The sequence below is a fragment of the Pezoporus occidentalis genome, unplaced genomic scaffold, assembly GCF_034315485.1.
Source record: "Pezoporus occidentalis ecotype Australia unplaced genomic scaffold, CSIRO_AGI_Poc_V1 ctg44, whole genome shotgun sequence".
Classification (NCBI taxonomy): domain Eukaryota; kingdom Metazoa; phylum Chordata; class Aves; order Psittaciformes; family Psittacidae; genus Pezoporus; species Pezoporus occidentalis.
The window spans coordinates 2,402,872-2,426,391 of record NW_026915769.1 but is presented as its reverse complement, the minus strand read 5'-3'; the positions used below and the strand labels follow the sequence as shown (position 1 = coordinate 2,426,391).

Sequence of the window (23,520 nt, the reverse complement as noted above, 5' to 3'; positions counted from 1 at the left end):
TGAAAAATGACAGTTTATATCATACAGATAACACAAGTGACTCACAAAGCCAATATTGTTCTTTGTTTTACAGTGTTGTCTGCACATTTTCGGGTCTGTGAGCCGTATACGGACTACAAAGGTCGCTACCACTTTGGTTTTCACTGCCCCCGTCTTTCTGACAATAAATCTTACATCTTTTGCTGTCACCATAACAACACAGTATTTAAATACTGCTGCAATGAGACAGAATTTCAGACTGTTATGCAGATGAACTTAACAGGGAACGCAGATGGATATATGCATAAGTAAGTAAATGAGTTTTAAAGTACTCTTCACCAAACTGTTCCTGGTCTAATAACATAGTCCAACGTGTGCTTAATGATGGAAGCAATTAGAATAATTGCACATACAGAAAAACATTACTAAAAGTTTTTTGCTGCTACAGAACTCCAAAAGGAAAGGATATTTTACCTTTGCTTTTTTGCTTTGATATGGGCTATAAACACTGCTAGGAGAGTAATCACTGATGTTGGGGAACAGAACGCATTTGCTTATGTATCAATACTGTGTGGCCTCCTTGCCTGTTACCTGGGATACATCCATGTACTTCTGGCGACTGTCTTCTTAAGACAAATGTCAGTAACTGTTCATAAAGAACCAAAGTACCAAGTAGATCTTTGTTACTGATTACCTATTTACAATGACAAAATCTTCACTTGTGGTTTGTCTGTTGCTTAGTGTTTTCTACTCTAGCCACACCAATCTGCTACGATTTCTCTTGGTGCAGAAGGCAACTTTCAGCTGATGTAAACCCCCCAGGTTGAATTCTGATCAATCTGCTTTCCCCTGACATTTTTTTCTTGTATGCACTCCCTTCAAAGCAAAGAAGGGGAAGATTAAAGACAACTGGAATTTCAGTCTATTGATTTGTGTTTACTACAGGGATTTTAGTGTTGTTTTCTGCAGTGCAAAAGTCAGTCAGTGTGTTGTCATTCATTCCCACGGAAGCAGGTGCAGGGCTGCTAGGAGGCTATGGTGTCGGAATACTCACTGCTTGCAGCTGTGCCAGCAAACTGTCATTTTCCTGAACAGCCCCTCCTTATACAGCTCTACCTAGAGAAGTCTGAATCTTGCATACATGTAGGAGTTGCATACTCTAACTTGACAGTTGTTACATGACAATCACCTATTATAAAGGAGTCTGTGTACTGTGTGGTGTAAAAGAAAGACAAAAATAGACTCTGCCCTTGTAAGATGCTTTATATTAATGTGGATTTATACTGTCTTGTTATTGCATGTGCAGCTATGTCCTCGAGGTGAAATTTGGCCTGATAATGCATCTGAGAACATCATGAGAACATATCACACAGAACACTGGGGAGACACTTCAAGTCTAACGTGCCGATTAAAGGCTATACGTTTTCTCCACTCTTTGTGAAGTCCAGACAACCTAGTAACTGGTAGAACCCTCACCTGGGGCTATTCAACTGTTAATATGCCTCTAGGCAGCCTTCTGGAGTTTATACCATAGTATGCCCCAGTGCCCAAATGCAATGCATAGTCTACTCTTGCTCCATGGTAAAAGTCGGATGTGCTTCCCCTTTGTTTACTGGGATGACTGTGCTACATGGCAGCGTCTGGATGACTGCCTGAAAAGAGGTCCTAACAGGACTCTTAGTACAGAAGGGTTATGCATACATTCACAGACAGAGCCACAAACTGCTTCACACTCAGAGTAGTAAAAAGAAAGTCTCAAGAATGGAGTAGCATGGCTTTTGCCCCCACACGCAGTTCTTTGTCTTGCACACAGCAAATTTATTTCTTCCCTTAATGTTCTGTAAACCCTGCACCAACCCTGATAAGCAACCAAGTCTGCCTAACAGGCAACTTCATCACAGAGTATGGGATGTGGCCAGATATTACTAAGGTAAGGTCCTTCTGTTCTTTTCACTAACAACCTGAGTAGAGCAGCCCAGCAAAGAGGTACTTGGGGTGTTGGTTGATGAGAAACTGAGCATGAGCCAGCTTCAGTGTGCACTCCCAGCCCAGAAAGCCAACCATGTACTGGCCTGCATCAAAAGGAGCGTGACCAGCAGGTCGAAGGAGGTGATCCTGACCCTATATTTCACTCTTGTAGGACCTCACTTGGAGTAGTGTGTAAAATTCTGGTGTTCCCAATATAAGAAGGACATGGAAATGTTGGAACAAGTCCAGAGAAGGGCTATGAGGATGATCAAGGGGCTGGAGCACCTCTTGTATGGTGACAGACTAAGAAAGTTGCGGCTGTTCAGCCTGAAGAAGAGAAGGCTGCATGAAGACCTCATAGCAGCCTTCCAGTATCTGAAGAGGAACTATGAGGGTGCCAGAGAGGGACTCTTCATTAGGGACTGTAGCAGTAGGACAGCAGGCAATTGGTTTAAAGTTCAACAGGGGAAGTTCAGGTTAGATATAAGGAAAAAGTTTGTTACTGTGAGAGTGGTGAGGCACTGGAAGAAGAGGCAGAAGAGGCACTTGCCCAGAAAAGTTGTGGATGCTCCATTCCTGGCAATGGTCAAGGCCAAGTTGGACAGAGTCTTGGGCAGCATGACCTAGTGCGAGTCATCCCTGCCCATAGCAGGAGGGTTGGAACTAGGTGATCTTAAGGTCCTTTCCAACCCTAACTTCCAACCTTAACCATTCTATGATTCTATGAAATAGACAGAGCAATCAGCCACTTTCCAAATCAAACATGCAGGGGAACAGGTACAGTCTGATTGCAAAATATGCACTGGGATATAGAACATTTCTCTGCCTCCTGCATTCTCTGCTTTCATGTCTGCTCACATATGTATGTGTACACACACATGCACACCCCTTGCCCATCCCCTCCCCCCCCCCCAAAATAAATTATAGGGCCATTGTGTGAGCAGTTCCTCAATGGGGAAGATGTAATTTGGTATTCTATGAACTATAATATTGATTTTAATGAAAATATTCAGGGAGTAGTGTCAGTATTGCATTATTTTCATTTAGCCATCTGTTTGATTTGGAATTTTGGATTTGGGTTTTTTTTTGGTTGGTTGTTTTTTTTTTTCTTTAAAAAGTCAGCTCATTCTGTTGTGATGGAGAAGGAGCTACGCCTGTAGTCTCTGTTGGTATGATTCATGGTTTGAGGCCTACCTACACACTATTTACCATGTATGTTGCCATCCAGAATTTCCTGTGGACATTTAGCTGTGTGCTGATCTTTTGCCAAGGTGTGTGAAATCATGCTAAATACAATAAAAAGGTTCTGGAGATGTAGCTTAGAGAAATTGAAAGAGTGGAACTGATATTGCTTTTCTGTCACTTCCTGAAACATCACTTCTGATATCAGTCAGGGTTGGGAAAATGGAGACGCTAACTTTCTACGTAAAAATCTACCATTGTAGTGAGATAGAGGGAGAGAGATCTCCTCACTGAACTCACTGAGATTACTAGAAAACTGCCCAGTAATTTTAGTATGCTGTAGAAGGGCAGAAAGAAGTGAAGCTTAGATGCCTACATTAAAAATGTTGTAAAAAGCATTTTAGTACACTCTGACTTTATTTAACATATACGGTAATTTAACTTTATTTGGATTCTAATACATCCAGGGTTCACTTTACAGTAACTCTTTGTTTGGATCTAATTTCACACACCACTGAAAAAAAAATTCTAATGAAACCTATTTTACTGTGGCTGGGGAGAATGATTTAGGGTAGGGGAGTAGCTGTGAACTGAAAGAAAGGATTATAGTTTTCAGGGAAGAGTGATTCAATATTATTACTTGGTTTATTTCAATATTATTATTTGGTTTATTTTTCCCCTTGGCCATTCTTGCGATCATCAAAACAAGTTTCATGTTTTATAATACAGTTGAGGGAAAAATTAATGAAGTGACTTGTAACTTCTTTGTTGTTGCACAGCTGAAAAAGCACATCTGTCTTCTACAGTCACATGGTATAACTATAGCCGGGTTTATTTACATTTTTTCCATTACTATAAGAAAAAATTTCTATGTTTTTAAAAGTGCATAATACTGGGCTATTATATCTTTGTGATTGTGCAGATTAATCAGTCTAATATTTTTGAATGTGAAAAATTCATTTAGTATTAAATATAGAAATACCAATGGTGTCTAACAGATAAGTTCTGCCATCCAAAGTATTTTTCCATAAAGCTTTGCCTAGTAAGTTAAGACATTCACTTCAATCTAACATTCACGCCCTCTCAGATTTTCTATTATGCATGTTTTGGTCGATTATCAGCAATATTACTATCCATGGGGTGCTTAATCTGATACTGGAACAGTGTTATGGCAGTCTGTAATGCATCCATGTTTTTCCTTATCTATTATTCTAGTTTTTCAGGATTGAATGGCTTTTGCACACCACACTACAGCATTGCACCAAAAGCAATGTGAGGATAAAATAGCACAGGTACAGCACATCCCCTGCAGAGCTGTCATTTGCTTAAATATCTCCCAGAAAGTCATGTTTGCAAGGAAGCAAATAAATAAATAAATAAGATTGTCAATTCCACTACCAACTGCTGCAAAAATATGCAATTTAGCTGGGAAGACCTTTTAGGTACTGCAGTAACAGATTCTGCATGAAAACATTGGGTTGGGAAAATACCTTGAGATAATAATAAAAGCAAAATAGAAAAAAATATCACATTTAAAGTATATACATAAAAAGTGCACAGATTTCCACAGTGTTTGAAGCATGAAGCATTTCCTGGGATGTAAGCTTGCATTTCCTTAAGGCAACATTGAGAAGGTGTTACTACTCCGAGTAGCAGCCCTGTTTAAAGAAAATAGGGAAAGAAGCAGTTTCCATGGCCATCTGCCCACATTTAAACTCTGCAGCTGTAGAATTCTGCTCACAATTGTTCTGATTTGTTGGGTTTTTAAGCCTGAATTCCCAAATTAACTATTTTCTGTTCATGTGTTGCACATAAAAAAAAAAACAAACAAACTCTTGTAAAAAAGAAATATATCCTGGTCCTAACCTGCTTGTCCTGTCTCAAAAAGTTAATGGATTAGATGGAAGGAGTCATGTGGGTAATAACAGTAATAGAAGTACCTGACTTTTTATTTGCATGTAAGGGTGTTAGAGAAATCTAAGCAAGGCTCTGTAGATGAAATAGGAGGAGATAGATGGTAAAAGAATTTACTGTTCTCAAAGAGCCCAGTTCAAGGCTCCCTGAAGTCAGAACAAACCTTTCCACTTATGCAAGTGGGCTCTGTATCAAGGCTAATCCAAATACACACCATACTTCCTTAAAAGATGAAGTGTCTTGAAATAACGACCTACTAAGCTTTTCTGGTGGTCTGTGAATTACCCTGTTTCACAGGGAAGCTGAAAGGAAATTGTCTTGTAACTTATCCTCCAGATTTAGCTTTTGTATTTGAGTGCCAGCAGCAGTAGAAGATGGGGCAACACAGCTTTAGAATGAATTTTTAGTGTTGTACTGCTAAACTTTGTGTTGAGCCTAAGCAGAATCCTCCAAAATAATTGACTGGGATGAGCAAGAGAACTGGCAGGGCAGGGCAAGCTACCCAGGTGGGGAAGTGGAGAGGAGATACAACCTCACCGAAAAAACTGATTATACTTGATTGTCCCTGTGAAGGAACAAACCCCTGCAATTTGAATCTTGGTAAACTTGGAATCTTTTCACTTTTCATTTATTTTTAGTTTAAATGAAACTTCTACACAAAAAAAAACAAACAGGAAAATCAGATTGCAATATGAAACTTTAACAATTAAATCATTCAGTTCAGTGAAATGAGAGCAAGTCTTAATTGGTTTTTGATTCCAAGTTCTCTCTTCTGTCTCTGGCCTTACAGAGTAAGAAGTTTGGTCTGTTTTCTAATTAAGACATTATCTTAATTTGTAGGGGAATTTTATTTTTTCTATAATTAGTAGCCATTACATCCTAATAGTCTGAGAAAAGGAAAATATCAAAGTATGGAATTACCCTCTGTGTACAAAACATACTACTTATTAATTTTGCTTGTGATTTTTCACAGGGCCCTCTTGATAGTCCTGTTGTCCCATTGTTTGTTAATTAAAGCAATCCTTCAATTTGTCCTTGTGAGAAACAGATGTTATTTAGAAGGAGCAGATGGATAACTCACATATGGCATGATTTATAAATTGTTGCTTTAAATTGGAACATTCAAAATAGGTCTAATTTTGCTAACCAAAATTTTGATGGGTGAAACTAAATACCTAAAATACAAACAAATTCTTTTAAGTTAACTGTAAGAAGAGTTCCTTGCTCTCATATTGTTGTCAAAACAATTTCCATTCTTGTTATAGATCAAGTACAGCTCACCTATTAGTAAAATGGATCCTACTGGTATTAGTGATGAATAGGATTTCTTACAGTGTATTTCTTCCTGATTTCTCCAGGCTTCACTTCCATTTTCTTTATAGTAGCAGAAAACTTGTAACAGTTTCTGAAACTGATTTTTTTTTTTTTCCATTCAAAGCACTTGATTTATTTTATTTCATTTCATTGTATATTATACTTGGTTTTGGAGGCATCTTTTCAGTTGCTGCAGAAACAAACCTCTATCATCCCTTTCCTCAATCACTATTTCTTTGATGAAATTGCAGCAGATACTCAACCTGCTGGAGTTTTAATTACTGCAGAGTCATCAATTGGGGTAGTCCCAAGCACAAATACAGGCTGGGTGGAGAACAGATTGAGAGCAGCCTGGAGGAAAAAGACTTGGGGGTGTTGGTTGATGACCCAGCCGTGTGTGATCACAGCCCAGAAAGCCAGCCGTATGCTGGGTGGCACCAAAAGTACCGTGGCCAGCAGGTCAAAGGAGGTGGTCCTGCCCCTTTGCTCTCATGAAACTCCACCTGCAGTACTGCATCTGGCTCTGGGGCACCCCAACACAAAAGGGACATCGACCTGTTGGAGTGAGTCCAGAGGAGGCCATGAAGATGATCAGAGTGGTGGAACACCTCTTCTATGAAGACAGGCCGAGAGAGTTGGACTTGTTCAGCATAGAGAAGATTCTGTTGAGACCTTGGAGCAGCCTTTAAGTACCTAAAGAGTGCCTAAAAGGAATCTGGAGAGGGACATTTTGCAGGGGCATGTAGGGATAGGACAGGGGGCAATGGTTTTAAATTGGAAGAGGTGGATTTAGAGAAGATATTAGGAGGAAATTCTTTGCTGTGGGGGTGGTGAAGCACTGGCACAGGTTGCCCAGAGAAGCTGTGGCTGCCCCATCCCTGGCAGTATTCAAGGCCAGGTTGGATGGGGCTTGGAACAACCTGATCTAGTGGAAGGTGTCACTGCCTGTGGTAGGGAGTTAGAAGCAGACAATCTTTAAGGTCCCTTCCAACCCAAACCATTCAGTGATTCAGTGGAAAGAGAAGAGTTTTACCCCAATAGGTATAAATGCACTGAAAGTCAAGAGTGACACTGCTGAGAAGCCTGCATTAATCAGATCCTGTTGTATTTTGAAGTGTCTGAACTGCAAACATTTTAATGCATTACAAATATCCAACCACGGTTGTGTGAAGTTAAGCATGCATGTGTAAGTCTTTAGTAGGGCGAAAGACTCTTGAGTTAAAGGTTTTCAGAAGCACTGTATTTTTTCTACTTCTAATCCTCCTGGAAATATACTGAATTTGTTTTTAAATCCTAGGTGTGCATAATCCTAAAATTACACGGGGTGGACCCATTAGCAGTTCTGACCTTCCTTTTGTTACTTACAGTTATTTGCTATGGAAAATCATTTCTATCTGATTTTTGTTTCAAATCCTCTTTTGTTTTTGGTTTGGGTTTTTATTTTTAGAGTATAAAATGAAAGAGTCACAGAGAACTTTAAATGGAAGTGAAAGTTCAAAGCAGAGACTTGAAATGTTTTACATCTGAAAAGGCTTGGGACATGTTTTTAAAAAGTAAAAATATCTTTCTGGCTTGCATCTCTAGGTCTTCTCAGCATTTTCATTCTCAAAGCACTTCTGTTTTGATCAATGTTCTGATAAAATCCAGTTCTCTCAAAGTATTTCTGAATGTGAAAGAAATCATGGTTGAGTGTGTGTTCAAATTTAATTTATGTAAGTTTAGGCTCATGTAGATGTGAGTTGCCCACTTTTTAATTCAGTGCAATTTTCCTCCAAGACTGTCTTCCTAATGACATTTTTTTTTGGTAGTATCCCTTCTGCTGGCTGTTTATTTCACAGTCTCTGGTACACATACTTCCATATTAACTCCTAGGTCCAGATTAGCCTTCTTTGCTGTATATCTGACATCCCATTCTTATCCATTTCTTTCCTTCTTTGTTCTGACCTCATTCTCCTCACTCACAGAGTTTCCAGTCCAAACTGCATTTACACCTGACAGTCATTTTTCTTTTAATAATATTGCATCTCCAGCAGGGCTTTAGCATTTCTTACCCTTTTGATCTCTAAATTCTTGATCCCTTATACCTGTTCCTCCTTCGCCCCCAGTTTCTTTTAATATCTTTAGTCACCTGTCATAGCTTTACAGCTCTGTGCACCATGTCAGCATCTGATAATTTTCATGGCTTTTACCTATATATACACATTACAACTATACAAATGTATACTTATAAATGTAGTACATATTTTCCTTCACGTGGAATGTATTGTATATGATCTTGTCTATGTTATTTCTTCTTTTTATATTACTCTTCAATTTATTACCAGCAAACTAAGGGATCTTTAATAGTTGCTCTTGGAAGCCTATACTTCTACTAGTACCTACTGTATCCAGCAATAATTAATTATTACATTCAGAGCAAATCCAAGCACATTAAACATCTTTTAAGGCAAGTGGTTTATAATATATGTCAGCAGTGAAAGTTTTCAATAGTGTAGACACTCTTCAGTCTCAGTTTTTAAGCATATTTTATATGTTTAATACCATCACTCATAAATGCCCTGTCACATTCAGTAGGGTGACTCTGGGAGAGAGAATTTGCAGAGTAAGACATACGATCCATCAACCAATACATAAGCATCAAAGCTAATTGTACATCACACTTATGTGCTGATGCAAATACTCAGATGAGAGGGAGAAATAAAAATGTTTGTGAGACAGGGTGACTTAGTTTTTAAAAACCTCTTATTTCATGCATATAGCAGTATTTAGATTGAAATAATGAATAATTTTTAAGGACACATGCTTTAGAACAGAATTTTTGTTTCACCCTATTATATTATATTACTATTATAGTATGTTATATATGTTATCTTTGACAAACTAATGCTACAACCATTACTGATATATAGATAACTTTTATGTTTTCTCTCTTTTCTTTCACAGCAACTACAGTGCACTGTTAGGAGTGTGGATCTATGGCTTTTTTGTGGTGATCTTGCTTATACTGGACCTTTTATATTACTCTTCAATGAACTATGACATTTGCAAATTTTACCTGGCACGGTGGGGCATCCAGGGAAAGTGGATGACACAGGGACAGAGCCGATGGATTAACCCTGCTCAGGATCCAAGCCAAGTACAGACACAGCCTCAACCAGAGACACAGCCTCAAACTCAGACACAGCCTCAAACATCACAGACAGTGCATACTTTAAAAGGAGATGCTTTAAGCCCACCCCTGATGACTTTTCAGAGTACATCTGCCTGGTAAGTAAATTAAGCCATATTGTGATACAGTTTTTGACTCTGTAGTTTTGTAGTGTGAACACTCACCTGTGTTAAGAAATGCCTTCAAATTCAGGCTGAATGACACTATTTCTAGCACATAATTCTTTATATCATGAATTGTCTTACAGAGTTACTGCTTAGGAGTGATTTCTTAATCTGGAATAAAAGTCATCTTTTAATATTGTTCTCAGAGAAAGAGGTTCTGGCATATTTTTGTGCTAAATAGTTTTACCACTGTATGATACAAATAAACTGAAAGTCTTTGTTCTACATCAACCATTATAAAATTAATTTTAATCTAATATCAGAGAGTAACTGCTGTGTGTATCTACGTGTCTGTTGGACTTGTTTTAAGAGTTGCATACATTGCAACACTGAAATAGCTTCAGTGTGAGATATCGCGTATCCACACTATTTGTGGTATGAGACGCAGAAAAAATACAAAAACCAGGTTAGCTTTTTTATATGCATAGCCAAAAAAAAAAGCATAGCTTGATCTCATTTGACAGAGTGAAACAAGTAGGCTACTGCAAAGTTAAATCCTACAAAAACAAAATAAAGCCCCCCAAAAAGCAGACCAAATCGGGGAGACATAATTCAGGAGCAGGCAGAACATGCAATATAAGAAGTTAATACTGATAGCTGTAGGACAAAATGACATTGAATGATTTTGGACTGTTGTTACCAAAGAAAACAGAAGCAAAAGAAAAGAGCTGAATATAATAATGCTCTAAATAAGCTGTCAAGAAAGGCATCACGTTTTTTTCTTTGCAAGAGACCGTAAAGATTTGAAAGGGGGCAGAGATAGGACAGATAGGTGTGTATTTTAGAAGGGTAAGTCCTGAACCCTTGCATAGCACTGTGTTGCAGATAGGGTTGTGACAGCAGTAATCCTTTTATTTCATAACTTGCTTTTTAATTTTAAATGTAAATCTAGAGCAAACAGGGTTGAATATTTTTTGTAATAGAAAAGGTAGTGATAGTTTGACACAAGGACAAGAATCAGTGGAAGAGGAGTGGTTTTTTTTGGCATGGTTGTCAGTGGTGGATACATGCAGTACAGATTTAAGGATTATTCTAGCAGGCTTTGCCCAATAGAAGAGTCTAACAGTGCTACTTAAGATGGAGACTTGCTTGTGCTTAGTTGTAAGCACTCTTCTTTTTACTTCTTCCTCTTTTCTCTTTTTTTCCCCTAATTCCTTCAGCTTTTTTTGTACATTGATTTCCCAGTCTTCAGTCAGAATTGCCATACAGGTTAAGACCAGCATATGCAGTAGTACAATAATTCTATTCTAGCTCAATACATGTGCGTGTGCATATGGGTATATAAAAATCCATAGTGATTGAGTGAATGTATACACATATATAAAAAATATTAGCCTCATACCAATTCCTCCACACCATTACAAATTAAAGGAAATTATTAGATAATTCTGGGAGTATTCTTGGTCACTTTCCCTTACTGACTTTTGGTGTTCTGTCTCTTTGCTTTTTCTCTTTTGAAGCATTAAGCGGGGAATGTATGTTAGGATCAGGTGAGCATATACCATATGCTCCTTTTCCTGTGTTTGCAGGAGATGAGCATTGATAAGTCACCCCAGTAAACCTCATCCCTTCTGCAGTGAACTGTCTGTCTGTGCTCCCCTCAGTTCCCATAAAATTGTTTTGTTTTCTAATCCTTTCATTGCTCAATGAAAGAAATAACTAGATGTTTCCTTAGCAAAACTATAATTTTCCCTTGTATTTCAGTATGTAAAACACCACAAGAGATGCCATACTTTCAAACTTATAACCTGCAATTTTTGAAACTCACCATTGCTGACTGATGACTTGATCTGAGTTGAACAGATAAAAAGTAACAAGAAAAAGGCACTGGTGATCTCAGGCAAGGTGTTCAGCATGTGAAAGAGGTTTTTGAGTAAACAGTTCCCTCAGAAAATTACAGACTTGTGTATTATAGCAATGGCTAAACCAGTGGGGATTAAAAGGAGGTTGCCTGGCTGTTTATTTCTCCATTAGATAATCTGCAGATTATATACATGAAAATACAGTAATTTTGCTATATAGAAAGTCTCAGAGTCTGGTTCTGCTGCAGTCTATATTGAATGGATTATGTCAGTACTTCTAAATATGCAGTAATGCTATCAGTGAAGAAATGCAGTGGAGCTACTGGAGTTATAATTTCCATCACTGATTTTTTAATTACCGAATCTATTAATATCTTTTTGTATTTTATACCTCAATTTCCATTCTTGTAGGTGATGACACCAACCTCTTAAATGTTCTGATAACAGCAGGTTTTCAACCTATAACATCAAGTTTTCAGTTTGCATTGGCATTGTTAATGTGTCCTAAACTTGTCTCAGCTTTTTCCTCTGTAAAGAAAATAAGCATTTTTCTTTAGTACCTCACAAACATGGTTATATATATGTGGCATCATACCATAAAAACATTTCCTGTTTACTGATGAGTGTTTTGAAAATACAAAATAGATTCTTTAATCCTGTGAGAGATGCCTATATCCCAGGGCATAAAAAAATACTGCTAAAAACATTTCCCAAAACAGTCTTCAAGTTTTCATGACGACAGATGTTGAAGTTGTTAGCTTCCTGTACTACATCTATTCTAGTACAGTTAAAAAAACATGCCCGTTCTAGAAGACACTACATGATCATAATAGGGAAGTGATTCTTGCACATCAAGAATGTCAGCAATGCCAAAGACTTTATGTATCCTTATTGTAGAGAACTGACAGTTTAAAAAACTATGCCAAGAAAGATGGCAGGATTAATCTGCAGTTTGTAAAGCAGTTTGGGATCTTCCTGGATTTAAAAACAAAAATATGTGATTTTTATTTTGTTGTTTCTTTCTGTGTTCTAATTTAAATGATATGAATTGGCAATGAAATCTATGTTTGAAACAGGTATGTGAGAGAGAAATATCAAGCAAGTCATAGTATGCAGTGGGTAGAACCATCCCCAAGATGTTGAAACATTTTGTTGTGGCAGATCACTTTATTGTTTACTTGAGAAAAAGAGGACCATGTATAGCCATAATATTATTATAACTAAAGTAGTCTGGAATCCATTATACATGCTGCTGGCTGCTCTGCAGAGAGCTTGCAGTGTTGTGCAAGGACAGGAAGGAAAACCATTAATCTGAGAGCCCGATTTAGAATAATGTTTCTTCATTATGCAGTGTATGGATTTTGCAACTAATGTTGATTTCTTCTTTAGTATGGAAACCATCTGAGGTCTGTCCAAAGGCCTGTGTGGTCTGAAGGTCCTGATGGATGTCCCTTCTGCAACCCAAACACCATCACAATCCGCAAGTGAATGAGTTTAAATAATTGTGGCTTGCCTCATGGTGGTTCCTCCAGGTCATGGCTGAGGTGCATCAGCTGGGCCCTTCCACGTTAACTGGTCCATGTAAGAATCTGCAGTCTGGTTAGCCTGAGCAGGCTTTTAACAGCTGGATATCGAAGAGCAACAAGCAGCAGGCAAATCATTACTGCTGCTCAACAAAATACGAGCCAGGGAGGCAATAACATGAAATATTGTAAGTTGAGGAATCAGAATTCTGACTAGTGAAAACACTTGTTCTCACCCTCATGAAAATATTGTTAATTAATAATGACTAAAAAAGGTCAAACTAGCAAGGAAGAGCACAAAAGAGGAAGTGTGCCAGGCAGTCAGGCAGAGTTTCTCCAGATACTTAGTGACTGTGCTGTGTAACGTGTAGGAGGGGAACAGATCTCTCTGCCTTGCTCTGGTGAGGTTAAGCTCCTCCCTGCCTCATCAAGGATGCAAATCACAGGGAATACTTTCTTGAAGTCTAACTTTTGCCTTGCTGTTCCCTGCTTTTCTGCACAACAGCATGCAGAGGCAACATCTGCTCTGTATATAATCACACATGTTATGCTACAGGACTTACAGTTTTGGAAAGCTGCTGGCTGTCCAGAAACACGAAAAGTATCAGCCCAGCAGGGTAAGCCAATGCTTATTTCCTTTATGCAGTTGAAATGGGTTAGACAAAGGCAAGTCTATTTTACTTCCTCTGATTACATGTTGCAATCTGCTTCTGCTGTGAATTCCTCTGAGTCACGCTGCCTTTCAGACAACGAATAGGATAGTTTAATTTTTAGCATGCTGCTATTCACCTGCTACTTGACACCTCTTCAAATGACTACCAAAGTATTCAAAACCAAAGAGAAAAAAAAGCCTATAAAAATATTAAAATGGCAGTTTAGAAGCCAGCAGGTAACTGAGCATGTCCACAGCAACTGAATAGAACCCCAAAGGAATAAATACTTTCCTGATGGCTAAAAAGACTACGTGAAGGAATTCCCTTTGATACCAAATTTTTAAACAGGATACAAACTATCACTGCAGCAAATATCAGCGCTCAGTAGATCCTCTGCTGCAATAATTTTTAAGAGCTGTGCATGCAGTCTTTTCTGTGTCATTTAGCTTGGGATATTGGCACTGAAGTGGGTCAGCTGTGCAGTGTGAACATGGCCGTAGTCCACCGAAAACATTAGATGCTGGGCTGGCAGGATGGTTCTCTGCAGAGGCTGCTCAAGATATTTACAATAGCAAAGTGAACAAAATCTGCTTCCTTCCATTTTAAGAGTTTTGAAAATAAGAAAGGTCTTAAATTTACACCTCCAAAATCGCTACATTAAGCAGAAATATAATCATACTGTTACAAAGATGAGATTTTTTTTTCAACATATGGCAAAGCGTATTTTTTATTTACAGCCCTTATGTAGATCTTATATTATGCTCAGACTAAATACAGCAAACTAGAGCACTAATAATGTTTTTTAAAACATGGAAAGAAATAAAATTAAATGCTTTTATAGTGCTTTTATGCAAGAACTCTTTGGGAATTAACATCATCTGAAGAATCTGTCTGGTAACAGATGATAGGTGTGTCAGAAAACATTTACCATTATGTGTATGCCTCCATTTCCTTCAAAATATATTGAGTTAGAATAACAGATATAATTGTATATATCCTCTTGGAAATATTCTTGTCTGTTTTCTAGGAACTGCAATTCCTAGAAAAACAGAAATTGCTTAATAACAAAAGCACAGCTAAGAAACACTTTCTGTTCCTAAAAGAGACGGATGCTGAAACTCATTCTGCATTGCATATCCTTGTGTTTAGCCTACTGTTTGATGTCAGGGCAGGAGACCAACAGCATAACTAGAGAGTGGGCTTGGAACCAAACACATCAAGATCTGCAATGCTCTGAGTCTTCTTTACTTGCCCCAGTACTATAATAATGAAAATAAATTATTTTTAATCTAGTTTTTAGAGATATTTCAGCTAGATTTTTATCAGTTGCATTCAAATAATTTAAGATGCTTCATTTACTGTGTGCTTTTTTTCTTCCTTGTATTTAAAACTTCACTATTAGCATAGGACATTAAGCCAATATGCAAGGTTTCTGTCTACCTCAATCTGAATATAGCCAGTCTTTGTGTACAGCTGTGGCATTTCACGACACAGACTCAAGTTGATGCAGAGACTCAAATCTTCGTTTATTACCACCAAGCCCCTTTTATCCCCTTATTTGGTACTTTCCCAACCTGCACATATGTACAACGTTCAGTCTCATTGGCCACTGTGAAACTCTCCAGGTAAATAATCCAATCACAGTGTTGCAGACCCTCTCACAACCCCCACATCCTCTGTCCTCCAACTGAGATTCCCACCACAAATACATCCTGGCCAATCCTCCCAAGGCTTGCTTGTTTACCTTCCCTGTCTTTCAATGCTCCAACTCATCACCTCAGGGCTTGTTAAGCACCAAGGCCTCAGAGCTCATTCCCAAACTATTTTTCATGCAAATCTTATCACCTTCACTCCCCATACAATGATAGACACTGCATCTTCTTTTTTATACATATATAATTCATATTTTTCGTTTCATGCTTTATTCTCCTTTTCCTTTTGCTCTGTAAATTATAGATTCCATATTGCAATATTTGCTTCTTTACATTCTTCTTAACTGCAGATTCATTGCATATGAGCTGATAATTCCCTATTTTAGCTTTAGAATAACAGTGGGTAGTTAAAAGGTTATCTGAAGACTATTGCTAAAGGAACTCTGCACACTGAGAAATGAAAGCTGATAGACATACTGGAAACCAGTTCTGAGCATCTTCTGTTCTTAGATTTTCTCTTATATTTCGAGTAAGTTTTTTTGACAGTGAGATCATTACCTCATCTACGTTACAGCAAATCCAGAATAGTACTATTGAAGTAGCAGATCACAGTATAAAATTCATGTGAAATTAGAAGACTTCTTTTAAACCCACAATTGCACTGCATAATGTCACTAAACTGTAGCATCAAAACCAGAAAGGAGTGTGACATCCCAAGTTTTATTAGGCAATTAATCTTCTCTACAACAATAGAAAACAATTTTAAAAAACTCTCTTGTAGTAGTTACAAAACTCCTACCCCTTACATCCTCAGGTGTTAGATGCTCTGTAGTAATTGTAATAGCACGTGCAGATTTTACACCTTTTATATATACACTGAAAAATAGAATAGCAAGGTTATACTGAAGCTCCTCACTTACATTCTGAGTATCACAGAGAAATTTTATAACAGACCCAGCCACTTTGCAAATACAGCTGAGAACAACAGCTGGGCTTCATACTCACATGCATTCATGCAGTCTGGCCATTTCTCTTCATAGCACATCAAAGGTGTCAAGGCTTGCTGATTTCACTTTCATGTTTGCATTTAAAAAGCTAAGTCAGGTGCTCCCAATTACTCCTGATTTAGATGTAACTTCAGTTACACAAGTGTAACTAAATATCAGCCTCTTTGTCTCTGACATGCATTTAAGAGTAGTTTGATCTAGAATAGCAAAGGTATGAAGCAGTGAGTACCTCCCACAACTTCTATTGAATTACGCAATCTCAGCTGCATTAAACTTTAACTAGCAAGGACCAAAACTTTTATTGCATTGATAAAATTCAATTACTTGCTTCTAGTTTTCTAGAAACTAAATAAAGCAGATGGATAAGCAAACAATGGAGGTAAAACAGCATCAGTCAAAGATAATTGCAAGTGGAAGTAATGATCTAAACTCTAAGGAAGACAAACCTTTCTCTGGTTGTACAAAGTTGCAACAGGATTTCTAAGTAGAAGAATTAGTGTGATTTGGAGTTCTGAAGTGAAAGAAAACACTTTTCAAAAGAAGGAGAAAATTATGGGCAGAATACTGTCCATTTTAAGTAGGCTATGCCCCAGAGAACTACTAAAAGCACCTGCAAAGGAACTATCTATGTCCTCTTGGTGCTTTTAACAGAGTGAGAATGAAGAAGAAAAGTCACTAAAGTAAAATCCCTTTGCTTTCAGTGTCGTGAAAAATCAAGTTCCAGCATATATTTTGAATGTCAAGATACAGGTAACTCTCTAACTCAAGGAGGAGCAAGCAGATAATAGAGCTGAAGATTATGTATAAAGCAAATTATTATTCTTACAGTTATTATTAAACAAAAAGCCATATCATAAATAATCCTTTTATGGGGTTGCAAAAGAACTTTGAGAGTATGCTAAAATTTATACATGAACTAATGACATAGTATGGAATACCAGATAGAAATGAAATCATTGAAAGCTTATATGATAATGTTCAATGCATGACCATAAACGGTAACAATGTTAGACATTTATTTGCAGTGAGAACGGAGGTCAAGGACCTACCACATAGTTACTTTTATTGTCACTGTTCCCTGATTAGCTCATGACGAAGACAACCACAGCAAGTAATTAGGCATTTCATCAGAAAATTGATAAAACATGTTTGTATGACCATGGTTTTATAATGATGTTTCACTGCGCAGTTCAAGAAAAGGCCAACAATTAGCCACAGTTAGGTTGTTCATCATTAGGAAGATGTCACACATATGGCTGTTACAGTCTCAAAAGGAAATAAATAGATCAAAAAGCTTTAAAATTTGGGAAACATTAATTTTTCTGTTAAGTCATGAGAGAACACAGATGCTGATCAACAAACAATTTTCAAGAACTTAAAAGCTTTTGGAAAACTTACATGATCAACACTGTCATAAATATACATACACAGATACCAACAACCATAATTGCGAAGAAAATCTATTAAAAAAAAACCTTGTAAAAAAAAAACCATGCCTCTGAAAAGACATTGAAATCCACTATTAAAAGCTTCTCTGAAATCGAAAATGCTAAAGAGATAAAACCAGCTTAAGACATTGAATGGCAGGGATATGACAAATGTCACTGGAACACAATTAGAAATGCTGTTAGTGTTAGTCCCATGTTAGGTAATAACATGATCCTAAATAAGACACATTACTTGAAACATCAGAGAAATTAGTTTAATCAGCACAACATTCTGTATCATCCACGGGCATCATCAAAGGAGTAAGTGGTGAAAACTGGGCACCCATCATAAAAAAACAGGAGAGTGAAAATAACTATAAAAAGTGGTTATGTGTGAAATAAATAATCTACCTCACTTTACTTCCCAATAAGGTAATCTGTTTCCTGGTGTTTGTACGTATTCATTATCTTTACTTAGTCTCCAAAGAATCTCAAAGGTGGAATGATTGTGGAGACAACCATTTACAGTAAGTGTTAAAAGCAGTGGTGGAAAGGTGTTTGCACAGCAGTTCATGTGGCAGAATAATGACTGTTGGGCTCAAATTTAAAAGGGTAGGTCCACTTACAATTTTTCTTTCTGAAAAACTAGTTTTCTAATATATAGCTGAGTAGTTTATACAATAAAGGAGCCTTCGTAGTAAGGGGAATTGTGAATATTAACTAACTAATCAGATCTCTCTAAGCTGCATTCTGTATATTAAAGCAATTCCATGTAGTCATTAAAGTGATGCTGCTCTGAGAGTTGACACACACTACACCGGCTGCCTTCTTTCTGTTGAAAATCATTACTGTCATTTGTAGCAGCACGTGGAAAAGTAATTGCAGTGATCATCAAAAATTACAGTAAATTAATTAAACAGTCATTGACTGTATTCTATGTTGATTAGTGATACAGATTTTAATCAGTCACACACATGAGGGAGGCAAGCTATTTTTTATTCCATTCCCAGCTTCTCATTTCTGAAAAGTGGTGAGTCATAGGGAGCTGCTGAACACACCTTTTATCATTCTTACTTTAACAGTTCATCTCCAGCAGTTTCACCTAAGAAGCTCTAAAGAAATTGTGATTGTAGGGCAGCCAGAATTAACCCTCTTGGATCACCAAAACCCTCTGAAACTTCTCTTATGCTGCTGAAGTTAACAACTGAAATCAACTAGAAAAATGCCTGCTTAATTTTCAAGACATTTTAAAGAAAATTCTATGAGGGGCTGGGAGTTCACTTTTTAATTTTTTTTACTAGTCACTGAAGCCTCTCAGAACTCACAGCAAAAAAATGTCATCCCCATTAAAAACAGCCCCACTGTTTGCATGAACAACCAAAAGAAGACAAAACTGCGGATGCATTTTTGTGAATGTGTTACTATTACAACCTATGTGCAATGTTATTAAAAAAAAACACCAAAAAAAAACCTCCAACTTGGTTTGGCATTTGCCAGCTCTTTCGCAGTTTGACTCTCCCTGTTGTTTCCCTGGGAATACATAAAGCAGAAGTAAAAATGCTTGAAGCAGTAAAACAACTATGCTTAAGAAAGACCACAAGATGATGCTGGCTGTAAGGGGCAGGCTTTTGGCGGAGTTTGAGATAACAGAAAAAAGAGGATTTGTAAGGAGTGGGAGAATGACAAGAGTAATCCACATTTTCCCATTTTATGTCCTAATCTTCCAGCGTTTGTTACATTAACAAATTTCACCTGTGAGGGTGATCTCTTGCTCATTTTCTTTTTCCCTTTTGTCAATGTAGATTACTGCAAACATGGTCTAGAATATTTAAAAAGCAAGATTATTGAAAATTAGCTAAGGGATTGGTTGGCATTTCCCTCTTTCAGGCTACACCTGACATTAATGATGTTCTTATATACTATAGAAGCAAATTAGTACTTCATAGGCTGTGGTATATTTATGTACACAGTGCTTACACGAGCTAGTCGAGTTCTGTTAATTCCATTTGACAGATAGATAAGACAAAAAAGCTTATCTGGTTATTGAGGGCCATGCTGAAAGTATTTGAGAATACTTCTGTTTGTTATTGTAATTTGTGTAAATTTAAAAAAAATCTGTAATATTGTAAGATATTGCTCCCCATCCCCACCTTTATACTGCAGTTTCCAGAGGATTGTGCCTTCTTCATATCTGGGAGACAGTAATCTTTGGACTGTGGAGACATGTAGAAGTTGTCTGTAGGTTTGGTCTCCAACAGTACCGGGTTCAACCTTCTCTAAGCACAAATGTATGTGAACACAGATTCTTCTAGTTGGGTTTTGCACCTTATCTAGCATACTAAAACCAGACCACATGGAAGGACACAGTGCAGCACATAATATAGTGCTCTGGCAAGATTCTTGTAGACTAAGAGAGGATGAAGGAGTTATTAAAGGATTCACAGACTTCACTGCATCCAGTTTCTATATATGTGTCTCCTGCAGTTCTATAAAATTTTGAAAATGTATTACAATGATCAAATATAAATCAAACTGTAATATAGGTCTTACAGTTTTATGATACCGTGCTGTGCTCTGGGATCTGAAACTTAGCACACCCTTTTTGTCTACCTTGGCAACAAAGTTCCTGCCTCACAACACAAAGATTACACATTTTACAATATGCAGAAACAACAGAGTTCAAGTAACATCACAACTCTCTACTGTTCTGTTACAACAGGCATGGAGTATCTTGGAACCATTTGAAATAGCCAGTAATAGAATAGGTAACTATCCACCATCAGTTTCCTGTACAGTACGATGTCTTAGCAAGCCATTGAAATTCTTGCATATAAAGAGGAGATGCCAATTAGAAGTAAAGACCTTTTATCTCACTAGCAGTGGTGAAACTGGTAGAGGAAAATGTTGCTTTCACTAGGGTCTGTAGCAGAAAAAGTTGTAATGGCAGATGGCAAAATATTCAAAAATGGCTGCAGAGCTTATCTGACTTTTGGGAAGTCTGTCAAACTGTGAGACGTTTAAGGACCTCAAAGCTAAAAGGGTATTAAAAAGTAATTTGATCACAGTCTGTAAATTCTTCGTGGCAAGGAGGTTTCAGATAGTAGCAGACTGTAGCAAACAAAGACAGAACAAGAGCCAATATCTGGAAGATCAGTTTATATAAATCTTGACTGGCAATATAAAGCAGGGTCAACCTCAGTCAATTTAGCCATTTAGAAGTTGAGCACTTACTAGTTATTTAGGTATCCTCACTAACTTGTTGAAAGAGGCAATTCCAGAGGACTATTCCTTACACTTCTTTTAGGATGGGTTGAATCACTTGGAAGCTTTTCTTCCTTGATATCTTGACATTATGCTGGAAGATGAGTTTATACAAGTCACTAACATTTAACCAGCTGAAGTTTGACAGTGGGATTCATCTCACCTAAGTGTACATTTCTTTTCAAAGTTGGCAGTTCACCAAGGAAATGTCTGAAGATGCAGTGGAATACCCATCACTTGCAATTTTAAAATCTGCAAGGGAACTCGTTCAATATTAGCAAGAATTACTGGATACAAAGCTGGATCTATACAGGAGGTCAAACTAAGGACCCCAAGGAGAATGGCTCTTTAAGATCTAATTTATCTAGGTAATGTGGGAGGCTGCATTCCCAGATGACTCACACCAACATCAGTTTTCATAGAATCATAGAATCATTTAGGTTGGAAAAGGCCCTTAATATCATCTTGTCTGATCACAAACCTAACATGGCTAAGTCCCCCACTAAAAAGTGTCTCTAAGTGCCACATCTATACATCTTTTAAATGCTTCTAGGGATGGTGGCTCAACCAATTTCCTGGGCAGACTATTCCAGTGTTTGACAACCCTTTTGGTGAAGAATATTTTCCTAATATCTAATCTAAACCTCCTCTGTCACAACTCACGTCCCTTGTCTCTCATCATATTGCTTGCTAGGTGGGAGAAGAGACTGACATCCACCTCGCTACAACCTGCTTTCAGGTAGTTGTAGAGAACAATAAGGTCTCCCCTGAGCCTCCTTTTCTCCAGGCTGAACAACCTCAGTTCCCTCACCCTGAGAGAGACCTATTCTCTAGACCCTTCACCAGCCTTGTTGGTTTCTGGACCTGCTCCAGGACCTCAATATCTCTCTTGTAGTGAGGAGTCCAGAACTGAACACAGTATTCTAGGTGTGGCCTCACCAGTGCCAAGTACAGGGGGACAATCACTGCCCTGGTCCTGCCAGCCACACTATTTCTAATAGGATGCCATTAGTCTTCTTGGCTGCCTAGGCACAAGCTGGCTTATGTTCAGCAGCCATCAGTCAGCACGCCGAGGTCCTTTTCCACTGAGCAGCTTTGCTACTCTTCCCCAAGCCTGTAGCAATGTTCTGTGTGGTTGCTGTGACCCAAGCATCACATTTTCCTAGCATCACATTCATGTCAGATTTACTGAGCAGTCAGAAAACACAGGCCAACAGCTGCACATCCAAATTCATAAAATGCTCTTTCCAATTGCTTCATCTTCTACCATTAGGGAACACAGGGGACAGATATATGGCCTTCTTCCTCCCCACCTCTTCCAATAAATGCCTGGTTCTGCAGCTGTTGCATAATAGCTGCTGATGCCAGTGAGACTGCGTGGTAGTTGCATAATCACACCAAAGAATGGAAATCTCTGGGCAAAGTTTCATCTTGGCATCTCCTGTCAAATCCTCATCTCATGTTCTGTAGGCACAGAAAGACAGCAGAGTTGAAGAGGTCAAGATTAATTTTGTGTGTAAATAACTGGCTTCCAGCTTTTTGCTTGAAAAGTGATGTAAGATTATAATGGACACAAGTACATTTGACACAGCACAGCAGGATTCTCTGTGCATGTCATAGCTGTTGTTGAATTATTCATTCTGAGTTATTACAGTCTTTTTGCTTCCAATCTAATATTAAGACATGCACCTAAAAACTGCAGTCATCACTGGGCAACTGCAAGAAGGCTAAATATTGTCATGAAAAAATGAGCATACAATAGATCCACATACAAAATGTACACACACATGCAAACAAATGCATAAATAATGAAGAATAACGTAGAATAAACAGAGAATAACCCACCAGCTGGCAACCACAATTATTCAAAATAGAAATTTCCATGCTTCATAAATTATCATTCAAACCACGCCATACCAAGTTGAATACCTCAGCCCAATGACGCCAGGCAAGCACTGTTTTAATTTCTCTGCAACCCAAGAAATGCTGCTCAGCAGGGGTCATACACTGTCACTGATCCATGCACAAAGATCCCGTTGCAGCCAAAGGACATTTTATACCCCAGCAGGCCAACATCTAGATGCAGCTGTGAGACAATTTAAAAATAATAAACCATCCACAGTTCCACCACTGGTGTCAAAGCGTGTTTCTTTACAGAGCTGGCAGCACAGCTCAGATAACCCCGAAAGAGAAATTCTTTTCTTGCCTTTTGCACTCAGCTAAAATGGTTCAGGCTTCTTGGCCTCTTCTTTTTCCACGTCTCAACGCACCTCAACTTCTCCTCTGGCTTTTCACATGGGAAAGGCAGAAAGGAAAGAGGGAACAGACATTTCTGCATAAAATTGTCTTTCTAACATCTCTTCCAGCACTTAGTGTTGTGTCTAGTGATAATTTTATGGGTGTTACACTTCTCATCCTAGCTGCAAATCAACAAAAATTATTTATTGCTTGGATAGTTATGTGCAAATAAACATACACTGGATCTACAGCAAGAAGCCAAACAGT

The 23,520-nt window shown here is 38.0% G+C and overlaps 1 protein-coding gene across 3 annotated transcripts in view; it reads left to right on the top strand.

The window, feature by feature from the left end:
- SHISAL1 (shisa like 1) overlaps positions 1-23,520 on the top strand; it is an 80,560-nt gene that overhangs the window by 42,093 nt on the left and 14,947 nt on the right. For 2 of the 3 annotated variants that reach the window (XM_062634896.1, XM_062634894.1), the window contains exons 3-5: positions 74-287; positions 9,301-9,624; positions 12,882-15,061. In XM_062634896.1, the coding sequence (XP_062490880.1) occupies positions 74-287; positions 9,301-9,624; positions 12,882-12,897 (554 nt within the window). In that variant the 3' untranslated portion in view covers positions 12,898-15,061. Of the gene's footprint in view, positions 1-73; positions 288-9,300; positions 9,625-12,881; positions 15,062-23,520 lie in introns of those variants that run through there. The other variant, XM_062634897.1, reaches the window with a different exon arrangement.